Below are 24,657 nucleotides of genomic sequence, written 5' to 3'. Positions count from 1 at the left end.
ATCTGTCATTAGTTTGATCATTTGGAACGGGCGCTAACCGCCTCCACTGTCTTTATCCAGGAACATGAAGCAATGTCTTGTAGATTTTCGATTAATTTACTAAAATAGTCAAAAAGTTTTAAGTGGATGTCTAAAAGCATTTATTTAAGACAAGCTAGAATGACCAAATATGCTATCCAGATTCTCCTAACACCCAACAAGTGCAGGTTTGAGATCTGGATACATAACCCCCAACCACCAACTGTACATTTACAAACACAAAAAGGCACTCATAGACACAAAAAGATGTAAATTAATGCTATTCAAACTGTACATAAGCATAAGTCTCTGTGTTGATAATTTTATTTAATTTAATTTTAAACATAATTTAATGGTTACGAGCATTCTTTTGTACATATCTATAAAAGCATTCAAGGTATGCCATTTTATTTTAATAAATACAATCACTATATGTAGTAAAACAGTTAAACAACAATGCAGACGGACAGGTGGAATAGTTATGTTTGCTTGGATAATTGTATAAGGGCCGCTATGTGTTCCTCTGCAAAGATAGAAGAGGGAACATTATTCAATAACATTTATTTCACAAACGTGTTGATGCTTAACTTTAGACATTAAAGTAAACGATTCACTTCTTTCATGCGTTCGAGTATTTCCGGTTTAATGGCAGCCGTTAGGCTAAAGCCAGGCTTGCGCCTCCTGACCACCAGATTATTTTCTTCGATAATGTTACAGGAAGCATTCTCACGCATCTCATTCTCGAATTTCAGAGAGAAATGCACGAACATGGGAGCTGTTCTCATGAATTTGTATAGCACGCGCTTGCGTAAGTCCTCAGTCTTTACCACGCGGGTGCTATACTTGTAATGGAATTCATCCAGATTATGCAGTAAAAATTTTAAGTCGACGAGTAAGCTGGTCGTGCAATGTGGGAAGAGCGCGTGCAATAGGGGCCCATAAATATTACATCGCTGGCCACTTAGCTCGATGACCGCCTCCTGATACATTTTCCCTAGTCCATTGCTGTTCAGATTATATTGGCTCATGTGCGATAATGTTAGCGATTTAACAAAAATGAAACTCTTCAAATTGCGGAACAACACAACAGTGCTTGGGGAAGGCTGCAGTGGTATGGGGTTTACCACCTGATCGATTTCATCATTTACTATATTATCCGTCGCAATATCAATTACCTTTCGCGATGCGTCCATTTGTTCCCCTAAAGCCACTCTTATCTGCGTCGAATCGAATATCGAATTATCAGTTGCCAAAACCTGCGAAACAGTAATGGTTGGTTGTAATGGTGGCTGTTGTGACTGCTCATTTGGCGGAGAAGGAGCTGGGCTTGAGCCTTCAATTAAGGTTTCGATGCGGCAGATTGCGTTTAAAGGCAAGGGTCGAAACTCATGTCTTAGCTGAGGTACATTATCAAGCGCAAGTTTTCGTTTCCTTCCCGAAGTTCGCGCTAACGCTGGACGAGTGAATAAGGGTCCTTTTGGTAATTGGATAGCCAATGCAACACGCTGATCTGCAGCCGAAGCCTTGAAAGCTTCCAGTTCTCCAGTTTTCAATAAGTCCGTTTTTGCTTGCTCCACAATATTTGCAGAATTCTGTTGAACCTCTCCCGACGTAGATTCATTATCATCAACCAACATTGAAGTGTGATCAGGAATATCTACACAGGCGTTCGGCAATGTGCAGTCACGACCTTTTGGTATTTCAAAACATTGCAATTCTCCACCCGAATTGTCTGATTCGCCGTCAATGATTATGATATTCTCCTCCGAGTTAATTCTTTCACAATCGTAATCGTCGCTTTCACTGTTGTTTAAATCAAAGCGCAACTTATCCAGGCATTTAATTGGCTCTTGCTTAATCTGTTGGCCACATTGGGCAGTAAGTTTATCAACTGGCATGGGACTTTCATTTGGAATATTGTGCACTGCCGTAGTGGCCTCTGCGCCAGTAGTATTTACAATTCGGGAGGAATCAAGTTGAGTAGGCGGACATATAGAAATTCCCATTTGTGGATCGGTTGATGTTAACAAAGCTGCATTCGATGTCTCCCGTACCACTGTTTCGCCACTAGAATCGACTGGAAAAAGGTCCGGTGAGCAAGCAATAGTAGCAACAGCTGGTGGATATTTAAAAATTATTGTTTATAAAATTTCATCATTAAAAAGCCGCAGTCATATTTACCCTTATCAACTGTAGGTGCGCTATCAACAACATGAAGGGAAGGTTCGCTTTTCATTAGTGTGGGTGAACACAAGGGAGGCGCCGCTGGTACATGCGAAGCTGTCAACGGATCATAGATTGCAGTCGTCATTATATAAAGCTGTTCTATAAACAGTTAAAGAAGACATTTGCCCTTATATACGCTGTGCCCGATTCGGTAATCGATTAAATTTTCATTTAAAATTTTTTAAAATGTTAGTGAAATATAATACATAAAATATATCCGAAAGTATATAGCGTGTATATATGTATGTATGTATCTAAAATGTGTTATAGATATGATTCAACCCAACAAATAGATACAACTTGTCAAACTTAAATACTTGTATATGGAAGTCAATACCAGCTTTACCTAGATCTTGCAGACTATAAGAGCTAGGAACATTAAATTCTGCTAAAAGGTTCCGTATATAAATAGGCAGGGCAAGTCTATTTCAAAATTGTTCTCCCTCTCCCCGCTCCCTTCCAATTTTCTAATCAATTTGGCAATTGTTAGTGCTGCTCGACTCTGTACTGCACACATGCTCACACACAGGACACCAAAAGATAATTAGACACAATTCTGATGTATGTGTGCTGACGACATACACCCTTCACGTGAGTTCGAGTCGCAAGGAAGGTGTAATCGATCGAAACAATTTCTTTTAACAATTTCGCCTCCTTTTTTAAATTTTTTTGATTTCTTTCAATTTATATATTTGTTCTACACATGGTACAGAGTATTTCCACTTCTTTTCACTGGTTTTTATTTAATTAATTTTTTTTAAAGCAATTAATTTTTATAAATATTTTAAAACATTGAGCCCACTACACTCTTAGCATTCTTTTATTGTTAATAATAAGAATGCTTTAATTGTACATACCAGCCACCATCATCACGGTCTCTGTAATTTTTGGAACTTGGTGTATCCATTGATTATGGAGCCAACACTGAGAGTACAGCTTTTCCTTTTCATTGAGTAGACCCACAGAATCTTTGATTACCTTGGAAGTTTGATAAGAATAATTCGATGCGACTATTTCGTCAAAGTTCGTATAAAGCTGCAGTTCAGACCAATGCAGAATTTTTGGCGAAATGTGCTCAAATTCGTAAAGTGGCATTTCTATGCCTTTGGTTTGTAGGAGTTGGCGGAACGTTTCCATTTTCACATACAAATTTAAAGGCCAACAACCGTTTTCAATAACGTGCTTATAGCAAAGCGTTAAGATGTTATTATTCTCGTAGAATTCCTGTGCATTATATATGCCTGTATAAGCTCTAAACTCCTCAAGGCTCAGCTTCGAGAGTACGTGCCAAATATGCATTGCTCGACCGTGCGTATTATGGAGCAGGTACTGAATTGTGTGTTCCTAAGTGGCAAAATAAAGTGAACATTTTATACATAGCAACTAACAACTTTGTAATATTCTAAGTCTACTTAAGTATACATTTTTACGCAGTACCGCATAAACTTTAAATTGTGTAGGTTATTATGTCTCCGAATAGACTACTGGCAAATACAAATAATCTTACCACACTATTGTCAGCAAAAAATTGATCTTCAGCGTTTTTGAGCTCTTCCCGCTTATCAAATGTGCTTAAAAAATACTTTTCCACTTCAAGCCTTTTTTGCGGACACTTCAGCATACAAGTTATGTATTCCCGCAAATTTGTTGGCACAAAAGTCACGACGTTTTGTTTAGTTTTGCTACAAGAATAATTAAAAGTCATTAATAAGCGGCGATTTTTATTTATTTTAACTTTAAAGTTTCTTACCTTTTGAGCGCTGTACGCTCAGGTGTCGTCATTGGCCCTTCATCAACGCAGTTATCGGTTGTCTGCGTTGGGAAAGAATTAGTAACAACTGCAGGAATAGACAGTGACATGTTTCCGGTATTTGGCTTTGGATCAACCATTGTCAATCCTTCGCTTTCATCTATATTGTCCAGTCGAATGGCCATGGCATTTAAACTGGTTTGCAACGTTTTCGGTGCTCTATTAAAATTGTATTTAAACTGAGAGCGAATTTCGCTATTCATGTAGAAAGAATAGTAGAAGTCTTTTAGCAAATTTATGGTAATCTGCTTATCAGCCAATGTTGCTGTGGAATTTGTGTTACGAAGCGCGAGTTCAACAATCATTTCATCATGATTAATATATTTCTGGAATGTTTGAAACGAAACTGGGAACTCGTAATGAATGTTCTCAATGGGTATCACTATTGGTTCGGCTTGTATAAGGGGAGCAATGTCTGCATTATTCTGTGGCGAGTCGGGTGGGTCATCCAAAGGATCCAATTCGACGTTACTTGCCGTAGCAAGGAGATTATTGCGTATTTTGGAAGGACAGGGTTTTAGTTTGTATTTGTACTTTTTACGAATTTTCGGATCCGCATAAAAGGCTTTGTAATACTTTTGCGCACATTCTTCCCTGCTCATACCACTGTATTCTTTTAAACACAATTTTTCCACAATATCTGGCAGATTGAGAATGTGCCGACTAAAAGTCTTATAGTTTACAGGGAGTGATCTGCAAATAAATGAGATATTATTAAAAATTAACAACTAAATTGGTTCATAAATAGTTTCTTACGCTTCTTGTATTGAATAGGCGTTTAGGTCTTTTTCTGTTGAGGTTTGTTGCGGTTCAACAATCTGATTTAGACTCAATAAGTTCAATGCATTCACGACGTTTGGATTTGATGTGCTACACGAATAATTACATGGTCATAAAAAACAGGGATTTTTTATATATTTTGACATGGAAGTTGTTTACCTATTGTTCTCTTCGGATATAACCATTTGTTCGCTTTGTATACGGGATGCAACGTCTGTATCTTTCTGAGGTAAGTCGGGTGGCACATCCAAAGGTTTTAATTGTTTTGGGTTACTTGCTATGGCAAGAAGTTTTCTACGTATTTTGGACGGACAGGGCTTAATTTTGACTTTGTACTTTTTACGTATTTTCGAATCCGTATAAAAAGCTTTATAATACTTTTTTGCGCATTCTTCCTTGCTCATACCGCTATATTCCTTAGAGCCCAACATTTTGTCCACAATATCTGGCAGATTCATAATTAGCTGACTAAAATCCTTAAAGGTCACAGGGAGTGGTCTGCAAATAAATTAGATAATATTAAAAATTAAGAACTAAATTGGTTCATAAATAGTTTCTTACGCTTCTTGGACTGAATAGGAGTTTAGATCTGTTTCTGTTGAGGTTTGTTGCGGCTCAGCAATCTGATTGGGACTTAATAAATTCAATGCCTTCTCAATGTCTTCTTGAGATTTTCTACATGAATAATCATAAGTTCTTAATAAACACCGATTTATACATATTTTAACTTGAAAGTTGTTTACCTAATGTTTTCCTTGGATATAATTATATGATCACTTTTTATACGGGAAGCAACATTTTGCTGAGGTGAATTGGGTGGGTCATCCAAAGGTTTTAATTGTACCACGTTACTTGCCATAGCAAGGAGATTATTGCGTATTTTGGAAGGGCAGGGTTTTAGTTTGTATTTGTACTTTTTACGTATTTTCGAATCCGTATAAAAAGCTCTGTAATACTTTTGCGCACATTCTTCCCTGCTCATACCGCTGTATTCTTTAGAAGACATCATTTTGTCCACAATGTCTGGCAGATTGAGAATGTGCCGACTGAAGTCCTTAAAGTTCACAGGTAGCGGTCTGAAATAGAATATGTATTACCAATAATTTAGAAATTGGTCAATAATTTAAAAGCTTCTTACGGTTCTGGGATTGAGTGAGCTTTGAATTCTGTTTCTGTTGAGCGTTTTTGCGGTTCAACAATGTGATTTGGATTCAACAAGTTCAATGCCTTCACGACGTTTAGTTTAGTTTTGCTACACGAATATATAAAATTTCATAATAAGCAGATTTTTATTTAATATAAAATTCAAGATTCTTACCTTTTGATCGCTGCTTTTCTGGCTTGGTCAAAAGACGCAAGTGTCTCGGTGTTTAATGAATTGGTTGCTATACCTGCATCAGGTAGATCTTTACCATTTTTAAGTACTTGCTCAGGTGACAACATTGGACCTTCATCGACACAACTCTGGATTGTCTGCGTTGGCAAAGTATTAGTAAAAACTGCAGGAATAGACATTGGCATATTTCCGGTATTTGGCTTTGGATCAACCATTGCCAATTCTTCGCTTTCACCGACTTTGTTAAGTCGAACTGCCATAGCGTTCAAATTTATTTGCAAGTTTTTTGGAGCTCTATTAAAATTGTATGTATATTTAGAGCGAATTTCGCCATCTTTGTAGAAAGAATAATAGAAGTCTTTTAGCAAATTTAGGCACATCTTTTTATCAGCCAGTATTGCTGTGGAATTTTTACTCCGAACCGCGAGTTCAACTATCAGTTCATCGTAGTTAATATATTTCTGGAATGTTTGAAACGAAACTGGGAACTCGTAATTAATGTTCTCAATGGGTATAACTATTTGTATGCGTTGTATAAGGGATGCAATATCTGCATTATTTTGAGGCGATTCGGGTGGGTCATTCAAAGGTTTCAATTGCTTCACGTTACTTGCCGTAGCAAGGAGATTATTGCGTATTTTGGAAGGACAGGGTTTTAGTTTGTATTTGTACTTTTTACGCATTTTCGGATCCGTATAAAAAGCTCTGTAATACTTTTGCGCACAGTCTTCCCTGCTCATACCGCTGTATTCCTTAGAAGATATCATTTTGTCCACAATGTCTGGCAGATTGAGAATGTGGCGACTAAAATCCTTAAAGTTCACAGGTAGCAGTCTGGAAATAAATTAAATATTACCATTCAGAATAAAATAAACTCATAAAAACTTCTTACGACTCTTGAATTGAATGAGCTTTTACGTCTATTTCTGTTGATGTTTTTTGCGGTTCAACAATCTGATTTGAGCTGAATAACTTCAATGCTTTTTCATTAAGAGGTTCGGCTAGGCTCAATAAGCGCTCTTTTAACATTGCATTATCTGTTTTAAAATGATAATTATATTGCTGGCGCCTGTCCGGATACACGTAAAAAGAGCGATAGAAGCGTAAGAACTGCCAATCACATTGTTTGGGGCAATTCAACATCGCGGATGCTTTTGATTCGTCTTGTGCAGCTTTCATCAATATCGGTCTTATGAGCTCATCATAGTTAATATGTCGTTTGAATGTCTCTAAAGAAACTGGAAATTTAAAACGAGCTCCTCTGAGGATCGAAAAAAAGCAAGCGTTATATGGTTACATTATTCACAGTACGTACGGTTTTACATACCTGATATCCTGAATAGCATATTCGAGTTCGTTTAGCTCGCTGGTGGTGGCCAGTTTTTTAGAGGCCATTGTGGATTTCTCTACCTACGCAGCGAATATTGTATTCCTTTGAATATCATCAAAGGGATCTTCTATGTAGTAGGAAAAAGGAAATAATTTTATTCAATATTAGCTTGATAATCCAGCTCATAACGGATTCAATACAGCCGATGCTTTTATTTTAATTTAACATGCTGCGGTTCGATTTATATGGGCAGAATTGTCGCGTTCCACAGCGCTGGGAATATAGAGGAAATTGTTGCACAAAAAGGCGCAAAATACAAACAGAACAGCTGTGATAGTGATGGCAGCATTATATCGACCTATCGATAAGACCAACGCATTTACAAATTCAAGATTTTTTTTAAAAAGGGTGTCGTTTTTATGCTTCATATGGCACGATGCCTTTCGCTGCCTAAGACTTCTTCAGCTTATCCATTTGTAAATGTGTGCATGTATGTATCCAGGAATGTCTATATACATACATATATAAATGTAAGTATGTATCTATGTATTTATTGATATCCGAAACCGCTCAACCGATTTTAATAAAATTTTGGGGCAATATTCAAAATAGTCCAATGTGAACGCGATAAACCATCGTTTTCTTTATTATTTCTCATTGCTCATTTTCATTTGTATGACAGTCACTCGTAAATAATTAAAATTATAAAATCGAATACAAAAATATCCCATCAAAAAAGCATCTATTGGTAAGAAAAACTACAAAATCAAAAAAGATGAGCGAAAAAGAGTAGCTGAAAATGCCGATCAACGCTAATAATGTTTGCAAGAGGCATCCACATATAGAACAATAAAAACGAAACTAGAACGAGAGTGGCGACTTTGGCAATGCGCGAAAGGGCATCCATTTCTGATCCAAAAAACACAAACAGGAGGCGATGAATATCTTTTGTACAGACGAAGAAAGGTGGACGATGGCGGGTACTCAACTATAATCAAGGATATAATCGAAGCCATATCTTTTAATTTGTTTTTCGACTTGATTGATGCTCTCTTTAGATGTGCATAAGAACCGACTTAATCGAAGTTTAACATTTTTTCTAATAGGCAAATCGATTATACATACGTATACAGTTAAATACATATTAATAAACATCATTATTACATGAAAGTTGATAATGTACTCCCATTGAAAATTACAATTGTTTGTATTACCGATTTGAGAAAACCGCACAGAAATCGATGCAGTCAACATATTATTTTTCAGTTCCAGCTCCCTTCTGTTTTTTAATTAATATGTACTTTACTGAATTTTAATCAAGTGATTCTAATTCTAGTTTTAAAATTGCATTTTAACGCTACCTTACCATTTTACCACGTTTAGTACCATTATAAATATATAATTTAAATAATGTATTTCGGCATGCCGTTTTTTTCTGCTTATTGCACAACTTTTTATTTGCAAGTGCTATTGAAAGATTACATATTTTTATATAATTGGATATACAAGTATGTATGTATATGTTGTAGCTATTTTAATGTTAATTTGATTTCAAAAACATAATTAAAAATAGATCAAGAATATGTTTTTATCATAAAGAAGCGAAATGATAACTTAGTATGCTACGATTAAATTATAAACATTTAAATTATTAGGCTTGCGAAGAGAATTCAAGTCGCATATTCCATATACATAAATATGTATGTACATATGTATGTGCTACACACATACGTATGTTTTATGTATATATCGTATATTCTGTCAATAACCAAAATTAAGTCATAAGTCGTACCAATGTGAGGTGGTGTAATGTGATGTGGGTGGGTATGCATATATGCATGTACATATGAATGCATGCAAGCGGTGATATTGTTTACATATTTGCGCTTCTTGCTACTTTTACTACCGGGCACCATGGATGTTGCTTGCGACTCAATTGAGATCAATACAGATGAAAGTACCACAAAAAGGAAAAACAATAAAACTTGCCGCCATTTGCCTCTGAAACAGCCACTTTAACGACTCGATTCAAAGGACTATCACGCCCTCGTCCAACGTTGGCGACCACAAAAATATGGCAGTTGCCACAACTGAAAATGACGTCCTCCGTTTCCTTCCATCGACTCAATCTGCTCATGTTTGGAGCTTTACATGCAATAAACCGAGCCTCTCACTGGTAATCAGCATCAGATTAGGTTAATCGCTTTCTGTAGACCGCTCCAAACCAAAAAATGGAACGACTCTTGTCGTTGCTTCTCTAATGTCGCCCAAGGGCAACGACTCTGTTGCCGTTCAAATAATCATATTCAATAATCGTCGTCATCTGTTTGTCTCAATTGAGTTTCATCTAAAACACCAAACACTTAAGAGAATGTAAACTAAAATGTAATAAGTTCTAATTTGGATGTTGTGTGGGACTGAATAGCCGACGAATCGTTTTAGCTTAATTTCATACTGTTGTTGTTGTTGCCGCTGGTGCAGAAGCAATGTTCGCTTATCTTGTTTAGGGCAATAATTGTTCACCACTGGTCACCAGAGGTTCCGTGGCATGGCATAACCTTCTTTTGTTACAAAAATGTTGCGATCCGAGTACTGACGCACACCAATAGTAGCCTTACCCTCGGGCGCTTTTACAGTCGAACTGTTCCCGCCAGCATCGCTGTGAGTTACCACAGTTTCCTTTTTCCCATCCACCACGCGCGTTACGGTAGTGGTCTTGTTTCCAGACGAATCTGTAGTGATCTTGGTGGTCTCAAACGAGCCATCTGGCCTCCGCACCGTCTTGGTCATAACACTTTGACTGAACATTTTCGGACCCTGAGGAAACAAAAACAGTGTCTATTAGTATTATTTAATTTAATACTATAAATGAAATTTGGTTAGTACGAGAATGAAAACTATGTCATTGAAATGAATGTTAGACAATTCTATCTCCTAGGATATATTTAATAAATGAATATAAATATTTTAACACCTATAAATTCGTAGCCAGTTAAAAAAGTGTAAAACTTGTCGTGCTCAACAAAAATTACATATTGGTTTAAAATTTAGATCGAAATTAAAATCGCCCACACTGAATAAATATGATATTTCAATACATTAGTCATGTGCAGCATCAAGTAAAAGTATATAGGGGATATTAAATTGAACTAATTAAAATTCTTTTTTTTTTGGGAAGAAAGCAAATATGTCTCTCGCGATTAAAAGAGAATGAATTTGTATTTCTCGTTACGTATATTCTTATAAAAAAAACTCGTCTCAGATAATAGTACACAGCATTTTACGTTTTTATATTCTGTACCCTCACATTAGAAATGATATACTTGGTTTGTGTAAAGTACTTGTATATACCAAACAAAAGAAAGCATATTCAACAACGTAAAATTGAAAAACATTAACTAAATTAAAGATAATTGTACCATCAGAACTCTATAATGATCTTATATTTATGCTCACCTGATAGCTGCCATCGAATACTCCACCAAAAGGAGTCATGCCGCTACGTGGCAACATGGGTGTTATCGGAGTCATAATGTCCGGTTTGGTTGGCGGGGTCCGCGACTGACCCTTGCCACCCTGAACTTCTCCTTCGGCACTAATTGTGCCATGAATGCGACCCATAATAGTTTCCTCGTCGGAGAGCCGAGGCAAGGATTTCCGGTTGCTCCGCTGATTTGATGGCAAAATCTTGCTCTCCTGCCCCTGTTTCTCATTCTCTTCGGGGTTTAAACGTTGTATAAGCGAATACAGTTGATCAGCATAGATTCTGAAATAAACAGCAAACATAAGCATGAGCATAAAAAGTACAATTAAATTGATAATAGATTTTTTCTTACTCGCCATCCAAATCAGTATCAAGCGAATAGTCTCGCTTTTGCTTAGCAAATTCTTTTAATATCTTGCTTTCAAATCCAGGCTTCATAAAATCCTCCTTCAAATCCTTTTCAAAAACAGCACCACTCTCTGTTGAATTTAAATTATAATATTTATCAGCTTGTGGCGCATTTATAATCTATTACGCTTACCGTCGTTATCATTCAAAGATTCCAACAATCTTTGCAGTTGGCTCTCGAAGTGCTTTTGCATCTCCAAGGGGCTCGTGAAGACTTGAAAAGCGAATTTGCGATCGTCATCAAAAAGTTCATCGTCGGTTTCGGCCTCCTCAAACCATTGCGGCTTGCGGAACTCATCCTTGTTGCAAGCCGAAGCACTGAAACGCAAACAATTAACATAAGCAGATAGAAGAAATTGTGGTCGATGTCCCCACCCTCTTCGTCATTTGTATGGTGCGATGCACCCCCTGAGACGCAGAATCCACAAACGACATATAGGCACGAATTCTATACCCCCGAATACATACAGACAATAATACACACATATACAAAGGCGCATGCTTATATTAGTGTACATTTATCCTGGTTGAGCTAAAAATGTATCTACCAGGCAGCAAGTGCCTGGTTATTGATCCATTGAAAAAAAGCCGACGTCGGCGCAGCAATTTGTTTTGACCGTGCATCAGTTTGGCGATAAGCAAAGATTGTGTAATTCAATGTGCCACCTCAGAGTTAGAGTACTTACTCCTGCCCCTTCTCCGATTCCGAATTGAACATTTTCTTTAGTATATCCATTATAATTGATATTAAAAGTGGATGCTTCCTTGTTTTTCGTTCTGCAAGTAAGTGCGGCGAAAGCTCGAGTCCTTTTCGAAAATGAGCCGCAAAGACGTCAAGTTATTGATAAAGAAAACTAAAAGAACCAAAATCACGCAAATAACAATAGTTTAAATAATTCTAATTATTGTTATATGTTCCGCTGCAAATGTATGTTGTTCTCCACACCACCGAATATGCTCGAATAATCAGCTGTGTGCCGTATCTTTGTAACGAGTGGCAATGAAACATTGGTCGTTGAACTACGTCGTTGCGGGGTTGGCGGTACTTTCAAATGTGTTCGAACGTTTGCCCTTAAATTTGGACGTTTGTAATTTCTAAGCAGGTTTCATTTCACTTTTAAATTTTGTTGTATTTAATAATCAGTGTCTACTATTGTTGGGGCTAAGCACTGCCCTGGATTGTTTATTTTATTTAATATACAGTTTTCAATAATAATTTAATAATTTTTTGCGTTTTATAATTATACACTAACTAGAATAAAAACTAAATGCTAACCTATGACATACACCTACAAACATATGTCAGTAAAATGTAAAAAAACAGCCAACATTTGTGGAACAATAATGGCTACTGTAATTTTAATTTAAGTATTTGGATTATTCAGAAGCTGTCGTTAAGTTCCTTCATGTGCGAGATCTCACAATTTGTACAGATGTGTAATGATATGCTATCATTTTTTATGTAGCACTTTAAAGATGAGATGGTTGGTAACATAAGTTTTTGTTATTGAATATTAACAAGCCAACCTGATAAAAACTTTTGTGGTTTGTTAAAAAGTAAATCCAACAGTTTCAGACTATGTTCTCTTTGTCCAGATCCATCACATGACTGCGTCGCTTGCCGTTTTGTATTTTCATCATTTTATTTTCATCGGCGCATTTGGTTGTAATTGCATTTCGCACTTCCCGCTCACTTGCAGAACACTTGCGTGTGACGGCAAAGATGATATCCTGGATTTTAAGAGGATCTAGCATTTGTTTCAATGGCTTCTGCTGCTCCTTAAATGCTGGGGACGGTTTGCCAGTCATCGAGTGAGTGGCCAAAGTTTCACGGTCGAAAATAGCCACTAGTAGCTTACGAGTGGCAAGAGATGATGAGTTCCAATTGATATTCTCAAACACACTAGCCGGCACGCATGTGTTGTTCGGTCCAATAGATACCATTACATTGTCCCTGTGCTGCCCTTTTGCATCGCCTGCAACCTCTACCTTTGTCTTGGGAGTTTTACCAATGCTCTTGCGAGCTGGCAAGCGGTAGATGTTTTGTTGCTCCTGCAGAGGCGACCCAGTGTTCGGTGAATTTGTGAGCTCAGGCACATCCAGTTTGCGACGCTTGATGAACTGCAATGGAGTTTTGTCCGAACCTTGTGAAGGTTCTTGTTTGACTCCATGAAGCGCCGACTGTTGCTCATCGTGGAGACAAATCTCCAACCGGTCCGAGTCTGCGGAGCTACTGAGGCTGTTGAGGCTTTCAGCAGCCAACCGAATTTCAATGGCATCCGCATCGCTACCATCTGCGGAAATGATTTTATAGTCAATCACCTCGGTACGTTGAGAGGCCCCAGCTGGCACCACGGGTGCACAGATCACCGAACTTGGGGGAGTTAGAATCTGATGTTGCTGATGAGCGGGCGGAGTGGGTGGTGATGTGTGTGTGCTCTGAGCTGGAGCAGTTCCAAGTTGCATGCGCGCCGAGGTGGCGTGGATTTGTGAGAGCAAGTCCGATTGCTGCTGCAGCTTTGACTCCACATAGCGCAGCTTTTCTCGCAGCGCCCGATTTTCGGCTTGCATTTCAGAATCAACTGTACGCAACAAATCGAAATCCTCACCAGTTGTTTGCGTCCAGGCTGTGAGCAGCATTGGGGGCTCCTTTAACTCATCCTGCACACGCACAAAGTTGGCACTGCAAGAGTGTACAACTTTGGGAGGACGTGCGTATTGCTGCACACAGAAATGAAATAAAATCATTTAGTGCCAGTCAACGCATATTTCATAGAAATCTCACTCACCTGCGAGTCCATTTGGTCTGTAAATCGGAGCGTCTCTGGCAAGAAAAATTGCAATCCAAGCTGAAGTTTCCGTTTCCAAATGATGTAGTTCCGTTCACGTTGCTGGATACGCGCCGAGTGAAATTTGCGGCAGAATATCAAAAAAGAGCGCGAAAAGTAGAATGCACGCAATGGAGGGTAGTTAGCAAAACCAACAACAACACAGCAATGCAAAACAGCCTACCTGAGCAGCAGAAGCAACACGACGCACAAATGCAGTGTTCGTTTCTGTGTCCGAGGGTTTTGTGCGCGTACGATTTAGGGTTGCCACATGATCAAGGCAAATGTCAAGGCAAAATCATCTGCATTTTAAAAATTCCTGTATCATTTCCTTATTATGTTTTCATAATTAATTAAATACTAGTAATATATAGTAGTAATATATTTATGTATATTTGTAACATTCTTGGTAAATACTTGTAAATTCAAAACAAACTAGTGTCAGGAAACAAAACCGGTTATGCATCTATTTAATGGGACCAATAGAGCGTTTATCCTTTTAGAATAGGACCCTCACACATACATTACAACGAGGTTGAACACACAAGCATATAAACATCTACATATGTGTTTGTAGCCATGTAAAAATAGTTCTCTGATCGGAAACCATCCCTTCGTGTTCATTCCACGAAAGGCATTGAAAAGACCAAGCATGACGCCATTATAACATTCTTAAATTTTTTCAGGTAAGTAGACCGACCTGTCATTTTTTTTACAATTCGCCGAAAATTCGTATTCTATTGTTTATGTAGGGAAATCCGAAAATCAATGTACAAAGTTATAAAATAGACGAAAATAGAATATATAATTTTAAAAATTGTAGGGGTTTCTACAACCAAATGGGAGATCTTAGAATTCCAGTTAATTTTAAAAGCGTAATATTACGATTTTTAGTAGTTTATTATGCAAACAAATTCTAAAGACAATCAGTACTGTTCTAGCAAGTTCTAGTTCTAGTCCATGATTAGATTCTGTCATTTTGTTCATTTCCCCCCATAGCTACTGTATTTTATTTTAAATTGGGTGTTCGTGAGATATTAAGTTTACAAGTCCGCGGAATGGGACAAGTAAAATTAAAAATACAAATACAATATATTCACCCACAACATTTATACATTTGCTGATCTATTAATCAACTTATGCATATGTACCTTTACAGTATTGATTTATCTTAGTCTTAAAAATACGCTGGCACTACATCTTTTACTTTTTCATCGATTAAAAATTCCTTTTTTTAAAAATTGTATCTGATACTCAGTGAGCTGAGTCCCTGCTTTACTTAAAGAGGGCATGCCACTTCTAAATCAAAGTTTTACGCGTACAAGAGTCCCCGTCAACAGTTGCCATCTCTTCCAGTATGGTTTGAATTGGTTTTCCTTCATTAGTAATTAACTTTCTAACAGCTTACTTTAGATATGCATGGCACTACGATTTGGATTTACGATGTTACATGCAATGCAGATAAAAGCCTGCTATCGTTAGGATACACAGGTGTTTCCTCTAAAATCGCTTCTATGGCAGCTATGTATTCTCATTTAAAAGTACACATAATTAAACTCCAATAGGTTACATTTTAAGTCGCCAACGATTAATTTTGTGTCAAAATGTAAATTTTCAAAGTAATACGTTTTCTTATTATTGCTTTATGTCAGTCATAAAATGTTTGAGGAGATCGGTTATTCTCAGGTAGTTGGCAGCCCGGCAAAGAACCGTTAATCCATAATTGTAAAACAGGCAATGTCCGTCTAAATGCGGATTAACACATTTTTGCAAGAGTTTTGAAACATCTGCATATTGGACAGTGTGTCTGTTTCAGCTACCTGTTGACGTGAATCTGTACAATCTGAGAGTTTGCCGAACAAGAACACACAGAAGTTCATCTGATCGACTCAGTACAAATAGTGACACCACCGACATTTGCATTTCAGTTCGCAACGAACAGCGTTCATAAAAGTCACGCACCATTTAAGCAAAATATATTTAAGTACATACATATATACATATGTATATGTACATACTACATACATATGTATAGTTTCTTAACCGGGCACCATTCGCAAACTGAACTACATTTGAGTACGCATTAAATTATAATACAACATAATCAACATGGAAGGAGAAGTAATTGATGTTGATCAATACATTAACCTTGAAATACAGCGACAATGCTTAAATGCTCGACCTGTTCAAATGCAGAATGTAAAATTGGCGCGCATGCTAGGGAAGCCCATCACCAGCAGCTTTAAGGACGCTGTGACTAAACCTCGTGTTCTTGATGTCAAACTGCTGACCAAGGCACCAACTTCTGACTCAACGGAAGGAAGGCAATTCCTGCGTTTTGCACCTGCTGTCAAGGACAAGGATATCATGGAAACAAATATTCTCAAGGAAGCTAACAAAGCCACTAATCCTCGCACTATTGGCGTAAAACTAATGACAAAAGAAGTAACTTTCAAGGAAGCAAATGTGCTTCAGGATTCGTTCCAAAAACAAAACCCTATAAGAGGGGCAAGACCACAGCCACGTAATGTAATGATCGACAAGGAAGTGGGTAGGAATGAGGTCGATAAGCTGCGTAATCTCAAGGATCCCGGACAACTGAAGAAGCCCCGCATCATTGATGTGACATTGGTGGCTATGGCCCCGCCTTTTGATATCAAGGCTGACCGGGAAACAAATGTGGAGCCATTACCGCCTGTACAGCACTTCTTCAAGGAACAAGTGGCTAAAATAGAGCGTAGCCAAAGCCACTACTTGCAACTTTTCAAGCGTGTCAATTCGATGTTGGAAACCCTAAATAAGCGCTATGATGGCAGGGAGGCGGACGTAGAGAACGTCGATGACATCGAGTACAAAAGTGATTCCAGCCTCACGGCCAAGCGCAAGTGCCATAACATGTCCAGTAGCTCTTTGGACAGGCAGGATTTTATAGAGCTTCATTCGAATACTGAGAAGGTGGAAGGCGAATACCCCAAGCGTATTCGGCAGGCAAAGGGCGACGAAGTGGTTGTGCTTGGTCCGAATGGCACTCAGATAACTTCAGCTCAGTTCGATAGCGTTGATTGGGCCACTCCACAAGTAGCTACTCGTGGAATTTTGATGGCCGTCTTCACCAGTGATGAGTTAGCAACGCACACATTGACCGGCAAACCCTCACCTGCTTTTTATGGCAGGGAACGTCCGGCAAAGATGCAGTTGGATCCGTTAAAGGTGGATGATATAATCACTGCCGTGACCAGTACCATTGGTGGAAAGGAGCGACACATAAGATCCACGATTACTACCAAATGCGCTGATACTGCGAAGAAATATAGAAGACGGGCAAAGAAGGCGACAAGGAACACAGTTATCGTCCTGGACAATTGATAACTACATAGTCGAATGTTAGATTAAATCTAAAATTCGCGATCTTTTTAAGGATATTTCATAATTCCTATAGATTACACGGGCAACTGGGCTAAAAATATGATATGTCCTTGTTTTAAATGCATTTAATAAATAAATTTATAAATGCAATTTGTATTAACAGTGTTTATTGACGAGCTTTCATCAATCATATTAAATTTAGTTGTATGCTATTGATTTTCTATTTCTTAGCCTTGGGATCCCAGGCCTCAACTTTCGGCGGTGTTGTTGAGTAGGGCATGTACGACTCTGTAAAAGAAGTTGGTTCAAATTAATTGCAGCGGTGCGGACATATAAAGAAGGTAATATTACCCTTGGTTCCCGACAGATTTTCGCTGTGATCTGCTATCCATTTGTATTTGGGGCGACAGCCGTCCCGAGTAGGCGGTAGGTCCGTCTAATAGTTATAATAGTTAATTAGTAGAACTCGCAACATTGTAAAATTTAAAACAGCAATACCTTGTAGTGCATCCAGCCGTACCATTCGGCAGGTATTTGGGAACCATCATAATCCATACCCACATGCTGAGGAAATTCAATCCACCGATTTCTGCCATAGAAATAGTATGGGTTCTCAAAGTACTTGTTGCCGTACTTGTCAATGCCAACCAAGGTTCCAATCTTCAGATCATCATTTCTGCAAATTATCGTTTGTTTAGGAATGTTTCGCAAACAAATACTTTTGCAAAATTATATAAGCGCACCTGTATAACTTCAAGTATGTTTGTTTCAAGCCGCCAGCCTCTTGGATGATCTGGAAAAGCTTGGACAAGCGATTGATGCCCAGATATTTTGTCATTTTCTGTATGAAAGACATTTTGGAAACATTTTATATACTAATTCTGAAGGAAAAAAATAGTTTATTACAAAAAATACGTACGTGCAGCAAAACAAAGTCGCTGAGTGGCGTTGGAGCTGCCAACCTATTGTCAAATTTTTTTGGTGCGCTGCCATCCCATCATAAATTGGTTGTTGTTTTTATTTTCTTGGCTGCTTTGTTTACGTTTTTAAGCATACTTGGAGTATGGCACTATCTGCAGTGTTGGAAAACTGAAACAAACTGTTGTTTTCTTCAGCCCTGTTTGACCATATGTTGGCCGACTTGGACATTCTTCGTGATTCATTTGTGGGGGCAGAAAAAAGATAATTCGCTTCTATTGGTAAAAATTAAACCATTAGCTTTTAATCAGCATGGCCAAAAACACCTCAAGCTCTGCGTTTCGCAAAATCGATGTTGATCAGTACAACGAGGATAATTTCAGAGAGGGGGAAGACGATGCTGTGGACAGTGCGGCAGCTGGGCCGGATGAAAATGAAATCACGTCCCTGTTAACGCAGGGAAAGGGCGTTGAGGCGCTGCTAAGTGCACTGCAAAATGCGCCGCTACGTTGCAAAAACCAACATGTGAAGGTATTTAATTGTAATAACATATAGCCCCGTTTTAGTCACGCTTTCCCTTGCAGGACCACGCCCTCAACATAACATTGCGGGTGCTGTTATCAATAAAGTCCACACAAATCGATCAGGCGATTGATTCGGTCGAGCAAAACGATCTGATGGACGTGCTCATGAAATATATTTATCGCGGCTTTGAAATACCATCAGAAGGCTCTAGCGGACATCTTCTTCAATGGCATGAAAAGGCATTTGCCAAGGGTGGCGTGGGCTGCATTGTACGCGTGCTCTCCGATACGAACCGGGCCTAGGCGTGAGGCTGACTGGCTGGCATTCTACAAATAGTGACACTTATTTATGCAAACCAATCACACATACACACACACACGAGCCACAAACAGCATTTAGCCCAGGTGCGCATGCAATTGGAGTCAGATCTCTGCTCCTTGTATGGAATTGCCGCAATACAAATGACGTTTTCCAAATTAGATTTTAACTCTTATGCAAGTATTAAAGTTTTTATTATAAAAATCGCCAAGGATCTTTGTTTTTGGTAGATATCGAGCCCTAACATTTTAGAGAAGTATCCAAAACAAATCTAGAGAAAATAGCACATTCCTAAGATTAAGCACGATCAAATATTCGAGCTTCCATATTCCGTGGAATTAAACTTTACCCCTTTATGGTTTTTAACATTCCTTTGTATTTGACTATTTAATTTTAATAAGTGCTAGAACTCAAAATAGAACCAATAATGATGACAAAAGCAACATCATCTTACATGCATTCTCAAATCTAAAAAGCAAAATGGATCTTATAAAAAAAATGCTATAATGCGTCCGATATCAGAACATATAAGTGGGTAATGCCAGTTACAATGCTGATGACGAAAATTACAACCGCACGCTTATAAATACGATGCTTGAATCGGATAATCCTACGCGTTACAGGCGTTGGAGCCACAACATATAATTGGCGTGCTTGTTTTATCCTATGGTGTTCGAAACATGTAACAAAAGGAGTTTCTTCTTTCTCAATATGCGAAGTACTGTTGTCTTCAATAAATAGTATGTAGATTTGCTTATGTATGTTATTAAGTCGATACTTGTTCCAACCCAGCCGAACGATGCGTTCGGGCAATATCATTTCAACGCTCCCTCTACCACATGTGAGTCTCTCGGATCTCGCTGATGATGTGATTTGCACGTGTCAGCGCCTGTAAAATACAAAATGGGTGTAAATTTGAGTTGAAGATTATGAATGAGGAGGATTCTAAAGAATATTACACATATTGGACTCAAATCCATATCCTCTACAAAGCCGTAGGAACTTACATTTTCAAATACAATTTCCCAGCTCAAACTTACCTTTAACATATCTGCGGCCTCTTTTCGGCGCACTGCAATGTGATCTGATTCGTTTAGCAGTGTTTCCGCCTTGTCCGATTTGTAAAGATGCGTTACCAGTTCGCTTTGCAAATTATCCTTAATATAGTTAACCAGAAAATGCATAATGGCCTTTGGTACAGAGTCTTGTATGGATTTGCGCACAATATAGAAGTACGATTTAATCAAGCGCTCTGTGGGAAAAGAGTTTAAATTAGGCGACGTCCTTTTTACATCTTTGATTTATGAAACCAACCAATTACGTCACAATCCTTTTGCTCTTTGTCAGTTAGACGACGTGGGTTATGATTCGCTGGTACATCGGGCAACAAATTTACCGGCTTTACGGGACTTACAATATTATTGTGCACTGGAGTATTACTGGCTGAGTTTTCAATACTGTCGGTTCGCGCAGGTGGTAAAATATTTGAAAGCCAACCGCTAGCAACAGATGTTGTGGAGTTCTCGCCTATGTGATTCTGTCGTGAGAGTTTCGTTTTCAATATAACGTTTTCGTGGGCTAAAGTGTTTATATTTCACCTGTTCATGGTTCTCAACATGCTGCTGTTGTTGTTGCTGTTGCTGCTGCTGTTGTTGTTGCTGTTGCAATTGCAAATGCATTTGCTGCGAACTTTGCGCTGAGACCTGAGGCGATGCTGTGTTCCTTGGCGTGTTTGTACGTCGCTGTCCAAGATTAAGTTGTGAGTAGGGATCGTTGTCTGTCTTTAAAAGACTGGGCACCAGTGCAGCTTCCTTGTGGAAGTCGGGATGCTTGGTATTGATGTATGCCAGTTCAATTGCGACTATGTTCTCCACCATGACATTTGTAGCGGGCAGCCGTCTACGAAGTAGCTGTGTTACAACATCCACAATCTTCTCGTGAAGTTTAGGAAATCTGTAAAGCAATCGAAACATAATTAAATATTTTAATAAAGTTAGAAAGGTTTTATGAGAGCCAGCATAACAATTACAATCACCTAAACTTGTTGAGATATACTTCTTCGCTTTTACATGGGGACTATATTATATTAAAAAGCAATTCAAATTTCGATATGATTGTTAAATTAAAAATTGGCGTTCAATAACAATAATAAAACAAATTAAACACAATAGGTTTAGAACTGAATGGTTAAGTAAACAAATTTTCTTTACAAACTATCTATTTTTGTGTGGGCCAAAACGTAACCTTAAAGATGAATTTGCATAATTATGCAAATTTCAACATGGACATTAAGATAGTTGTTAACCTAAACAGACTTAGATCTTTGGCGGTAGAAAAATTATACTTCATGCAGAAAACTCACCATTTTGGGGAATATTTCTACAAGTTATTTTTTTTTTTTATATTATTCTTATCTCAATTTAATTTAATAATAATTACAACTGACCTCGAATTTAGAATATAATTACTGATTACCTCATCATCTCCTGTTGCACCTCATTGCCACAATGTTGGACGATGCGTTGCATCTCCTCGTGTATCAGTTCAACGCATCGCAGTGATGGCTCCTCCAGGCGACGTATTTGCCGTTTCACGAGCAACTCAAATGAAACCTCTGGCACAAAGAGAGCTGGTCTCGGACCGGTTGCATTGCGTATGGCTGTTAGAATGTCCATTTTACTTAGGCCTGCTAATGGATGTATTGAATCCAACGTGCGTCCGAACGTTTCATGGAAAATGTAACAAATTCGCGCACCACCGCACAATTCAGTCGTTTCAATATTGCGCGCAGTGCCATCAATAGTAGAGCAATAGGCGCTGGCGAATTTCGTAATGATTTGCAGCAGAGTTTGGCTCTTGTCTGAGACATCTTCGCCGTAGGAGCTTAGCAGCGATTGGAATTGCGTGGACATAATGTTGACGCGTGTCTAGGAGCATTTAAAAAAAGTATATATTATTATTATCATGTTGGAGTGGGATCGGCAATAGTCACCTTTAAATCAGGCAAGCAGTCACGTATGTGATGCATAAGCAATCGATTTAAGGTCTTCGCCAAATAAGGTGTGCCGTTGCGTGTAGCCAATGTCGGATATTTGCGTTGCAAGAATGCCGCCTCATCCTTCAGCTGTTCATCAATGTTCTTACTGTCAATAATGTCCTGTTGCGATCGATTCATCACTCCAATAATGCCCAGTTTGACGGGTATTACGCGTCCACAAAGTATATCTATAGCATCTGTGCCCGCATCCATAAGGTCCAATTTTGTAACCACAGCCAGTGTGCGTCTGCCATCGGGATCGACATCCTTACCTAGTTTAAGCGCCTCACTGGTCGCCATGTCAGTGTTGGCAGCCGTCACGGCCAATATTATCGAATTTGGGTTCTCTATGTACTTCAGTACCAAATCTTTGATTTGTGCTTCTATATCCTCCGGCTGATCGCCCACAGGCACTTTAGTTATACCTGGCAGGTCCACCAAAGTCAGATTGACAACGCGTGTAGAGAATATTTTCAGATTAATGGGCTCTGGACAAATGCCTTTATTGCTGCCAGCAGCACGCTCGGTCTCATTCTCGATCTCTTTACGTATCTCATTAAAGTCGGTGAAGCTTTTACGTGAGTGCAGAAAACGGCCCCATTCCTCAACATTAAGTGTTCCTGATAGGATTATTTTTAATCAACATTATTATTATTCTGTCTATTATGTACCAGAAAACTTACCATTTTCTGCCGACCGATGTTCACGATCATCTAAAGGACAATAGATTAGCTGCAGAATAAGAGGTCGACGTGTGACAATGCCAGTTCCTCGTGGAAGAAACGAGCGTCCAACAACACTTTCGATGACGGAGCTTTTGCCAGAGCTCTGTGATTTCATAGAGAAATATTTATAAAAGTTATTAAAATGCAGTGAGTTGTATTAAATGTTATATTAAATTAAGCTATTTAAAGTTTTTAGGCAACCCAAAAGCACGGAAAAGAATTGAAATGATTCATTGAATGGTTTGGTACGCAATCATTTAATATACATAAACATAAATGAATTTTTTCGTAAATATCGGACCTGTTGCATAAAGAAATTCTACCGATCTATAATCATATTTATGCGTTATCTGTAACTCTACACTAAAGCCACTTGAATAATGACAGATTAAACGAATTCAACGCCCATTTCGTCATACAATTACGATTTCATATTAACCAGTAATGAACGTCATCACAATGCACATTGAAAGATTTGTAACAATTATATAAAAATAAATCAGTGCCACAATAAACATTTTTACTTTGAGGCCCTGTGTTTGAGTTGAGAATGCTCGATTTATATGTGTGTGTGAATATGTGATTGTTGTGTGCGTGCCGGAATGTGTCAGCAGCTGCTTTGCGCTGTCATATACATATACGAGCTGCTATTGATTTTTCATAAAAGGAGAATTTGCGAAAAAACAATTACATAAACACTGGAAAAGCATGAAAGATGGCACATAAATATGCAACATGCGTGTTGAGTACGTTATTTAATGCTTGCCGGCATGCGTCAATTATTCCCGTTATATAATTTGCAACCCAGAATAGCCCAACAAGGAGATGGAAACGGCGGCTGTGTAACGTCAGCGGGCCAAAGGCCTTAGAATATAACACTAGCCTGGATGCCTTTTTATAGAGCACATATCTCACGTTTTTTTCGGGCAACACTGATCTCACCGATCAGCTTCTGCTGCTTACCTGACTGCCGAGTACAACAATTTGCGGCAATTGTATTGAGTCCGAGCCAACTGTGTTGAAGACATCTTGGAGCTTGTTTATAACTGGTATTAATGCTTCCATAATGCGTCTGTAATCAAGGGTCAAGGTTTGGCCACAAAATCGCTTAAATTATGAATGCTACGCTCATTAAATTGAACTATTCTTTGTGATTTAGTTTTAGTTTGACGCGAATGCCTCTAATACGATGAATTGTTGCAAAATGTCAGTGTGTACACATTCACACAATACTAGAACGAGTGTGTGCACAAGCTATTAGCGTTGCCATACCATTATATTTATTATATGTATTTTAAATATTGATGTGGCATCGCCTTGAACACATCCGTTGACTTGTGCAAAGTTTAGAATTGTAACGAGTGGTGCTGAAATATTTAATGCCTGCCTTTCGTAGGTATTTGACATTTTTACCTTGCGCTTTCTTCTTCGGCAATAATAAATATTCAAAGCATGTGTGTTCGTTTTCAAATTGCGTGAACAGCTAATATGATTTCAATTTGAATAGTAATTTAATTATGAATTGGGACTTTATGTAAGCGCGGATAT

The 24,657-nt window shown here is 38.3% G+C and overlaps 7 protein-coding genes across 10 annotated transcripts; 2 read left to right on the top strand and 5 right to left on the bottom strand.

The window, feature by feature from the left end:
- Window positions 1-344: 344 nt before the first annotated feature.
- Window positions 345-7,767, bottom strand: LOC115630679 (protein telomere ends associated-like). Of its 3 annotated transcripts, XM_030527324.1 has the most exons (14): window positions 7,498-7,767; window positions 7,063-7,431; window positions 6,153-7,004; window positions 5,973-6,086; window positions 5,578-5,910; window positions 5,396-5,509; window positions 4,994-5,332; window positions 4,811-4,924; window positions 3,995-4,747; window positions 3,752-3,926; window positions 3,102-3,588; window positions 2,200-2,343; window positions 1,194-2,134; window positions 345-541 (listed from the first exon to the last, which is right to left on the bottom strand). In XM_030527324.1, the coding sequence occupies exons 1-14, from the start codon at window positions 7,563-7,565 to the stop codon at window positions 530-532; spliced, it is 4,815 nt and encodes a 1,604-aa protein (XP_030383184.1). In that variant the 5' UTR covers window positions 7,566-7,767; the 3' UTR covers window positions 345-529. The 3 variants fall into 3 exon arrangements, with proteins under 3 accessions (XP_030383184.1, XP_030383182.1, XP_030383183.1); XM_030527322.1 differs by having other exon boundaries at window positions 345-2,134; XM_030527323.1 differs by having other exon boundaries at window positions 345-2,134; window positions 2,200-2,298.
- A 2,096-nt stretch (window positions 7,768-9,863) lies between these two features.
- LOC115630608 lies at window positions 9,864-12,499 on the bottom strand. The gene is made up of 5 exons (XM_030527231.1): window positions 12,079-12,499; window positions 11,526-11,710; window positions 11,337-11,463; window positions 10,957-11,266; window positions 9,864-10,317 (listed from the first exon to the last, which is right to left on the bottom strand). The coding sequence occupies exons 1-5, from the start codon at window positions 12,126-12,128 to the stop codon at window positions 10,030-10,032; spliced, it is 960 nt and encodes a 319-aa protein (XP_030383091.1). The 5' UTR covers window positions 12,129-12,499; the 3' UTR covers window positions 9,864-10,029.
- Window positions 12,500-12,722: 223 nt separating this feature from the next.
- Window positions 12,723-14,487, bottom strand: LOC115630607 (protein insensitive). 2 transcript variants are annotated; one of them, XM_030527230.1, is made up of 4 exons: window positions 14,405-14,487; window positions 14,182-14,283; window positions 12,920-14,113; window positions 12,723-12,860 (listed from the first exon to the last, which is right to left on the bottom strand). In XM_030527230.1, the coding sequence occupies exons 2-3, from the start codon at window positions 14,191-14,193 to the stop codon at window positions 12,965-12,967; spliced, it is 1,161 nt and encodes a 386-aa protein (XP_030383090.1). In that variant the 5' UTR covers window positions 14,194-14,283; window positions 14,405-14,487; the 3' UTR covers window positions 12,723-12,860; window positions 12,920-12,964. The 2 variants fall into 2 exon arrangements, with proteins under 2 accessions (XP_030383090.1, XP_030383089.1); XM_030527229.1 differs by having other exon boundaries at window positions 12,723-14,113.
- A 1,470-nt stretch (window positions 14,488-15,957) lies between these two features.
- LOC115630453 (early boundary activity protein 2) lies at window positions 15,958-17,723 on the top strand. Its single transcript, XM_030527013.1, has one exon. It carries the CDS (start codon window positions 16,330-16,332, stop codon window positions 17,584-17,586), a length of 1,257 nt encoding a protein of 418 aa, XP_030382873.1. The 5' UTR covers window positions 15,958-16,329; the 3' UTR covers window positions 17,587-17,723.
- An 8-nt stretch (window positions 17,724-17,731) lies between these two features.
- Window positions 17,732-18,533, bottom strand: LOC115630455 (probable NADH dehydrogenase [ubiquinone] 1 alpha subcomplex subunit 12). The gene is made up of 5 exons (XM_030527016.1): window positions 18,506-18,533; window positions 18,330-18,427; window positions 18,085-18,262; window positions 17,938-18,022; window positions 17,732-17,874 (listed from the first exon to the last, which is right to left on the bottom strand). Exons 2-5 carry the CDS (start codon window positions 18,422-18,424, stop codon window positions 17,807-17,809), a joined length of 426 nt encoding a protein of 141 aa, XP_030382876.1. The 5' UTR covers window positions 18,425-18,427; window positions 18,506-18,533; the 3' UTR covers window positions 17,732-17,806.
- A 178-nt stretch (window positions 18,534-18,711) lies between these two features.
- Window positions 18,712-19,558, top strand: LOC115630454 (actin-related protein 2/3 complex subunit 5). The gene is made up of 2 exons (XM_030527015.1): window positions 18,712-19,035; window positions 19,089-19,558. Exons 1-2 carry the CDS (start codon window positions 18,817-18,819, stop codon window positions 19,329-19,331), a joined length of 462 nt encoding a protein of 153 aa, XP_030382875.1. The 5' UTR covers window positions 18,712-18,816; the 3' UTR covers window positions 19,332-19,558.
- Window positions 19,559-19,705: 147 nt separating this feature from the next.
- On the bottom strand, window positions 19,706-24,289 carry LOC115630452 (dynamin-1-like protein). Its single transcript, XM_030527012.1, has 8 exons — window positions 24,073-24,289; window positions 23,068-23,212; window positions 22,340-23,004; window positions 21,823-22,274; window positions 20,946-21,300; window positions 20,662-20,884; window positions 20,388-20,599; window positions 19,706-20,236 (listed from the first exon to the last, which is right to left on the bottom strand). Exons 1-8 carry the CDS (start codon window positions 24,172-24,174, stop codon window positions 20,180-20,182), a joined length of 2,211 nt encoding a protein of 736 aa, XP_030382872.1. The 5' UTR covers window positions 24,175-24,289; the 3' UTR covers window positions 19,706-20,179.
- Window positions 24,290-24,657: the final 368 nt, after the last annotated feature.

This window comes from Scaptodrosophila lebanonensis, unplaced genomic scaffold (genome assembly GCF_003285725.1).
Source record: "Scaptodrosophila lebanonensis strain 11010-0011.00,11010-0021.00 unplaced genomic scaffold, SlebRS2 tig00001410-arrow-pilon, whole genome shotgun sequence".
NCBI classification, from domain to species: Eukaryota; Metazoa; Arthropoda; class Insecta; order Diptera; family Drosophilidae; genus Scaptodrosophila; species Scaptodrosophila lebanonensis.
The sequence above is the reverse complement of the archived record's forward strand: the minus strand, read 5'-3'. Positions and strand labels throughout refer to the sequence as shown.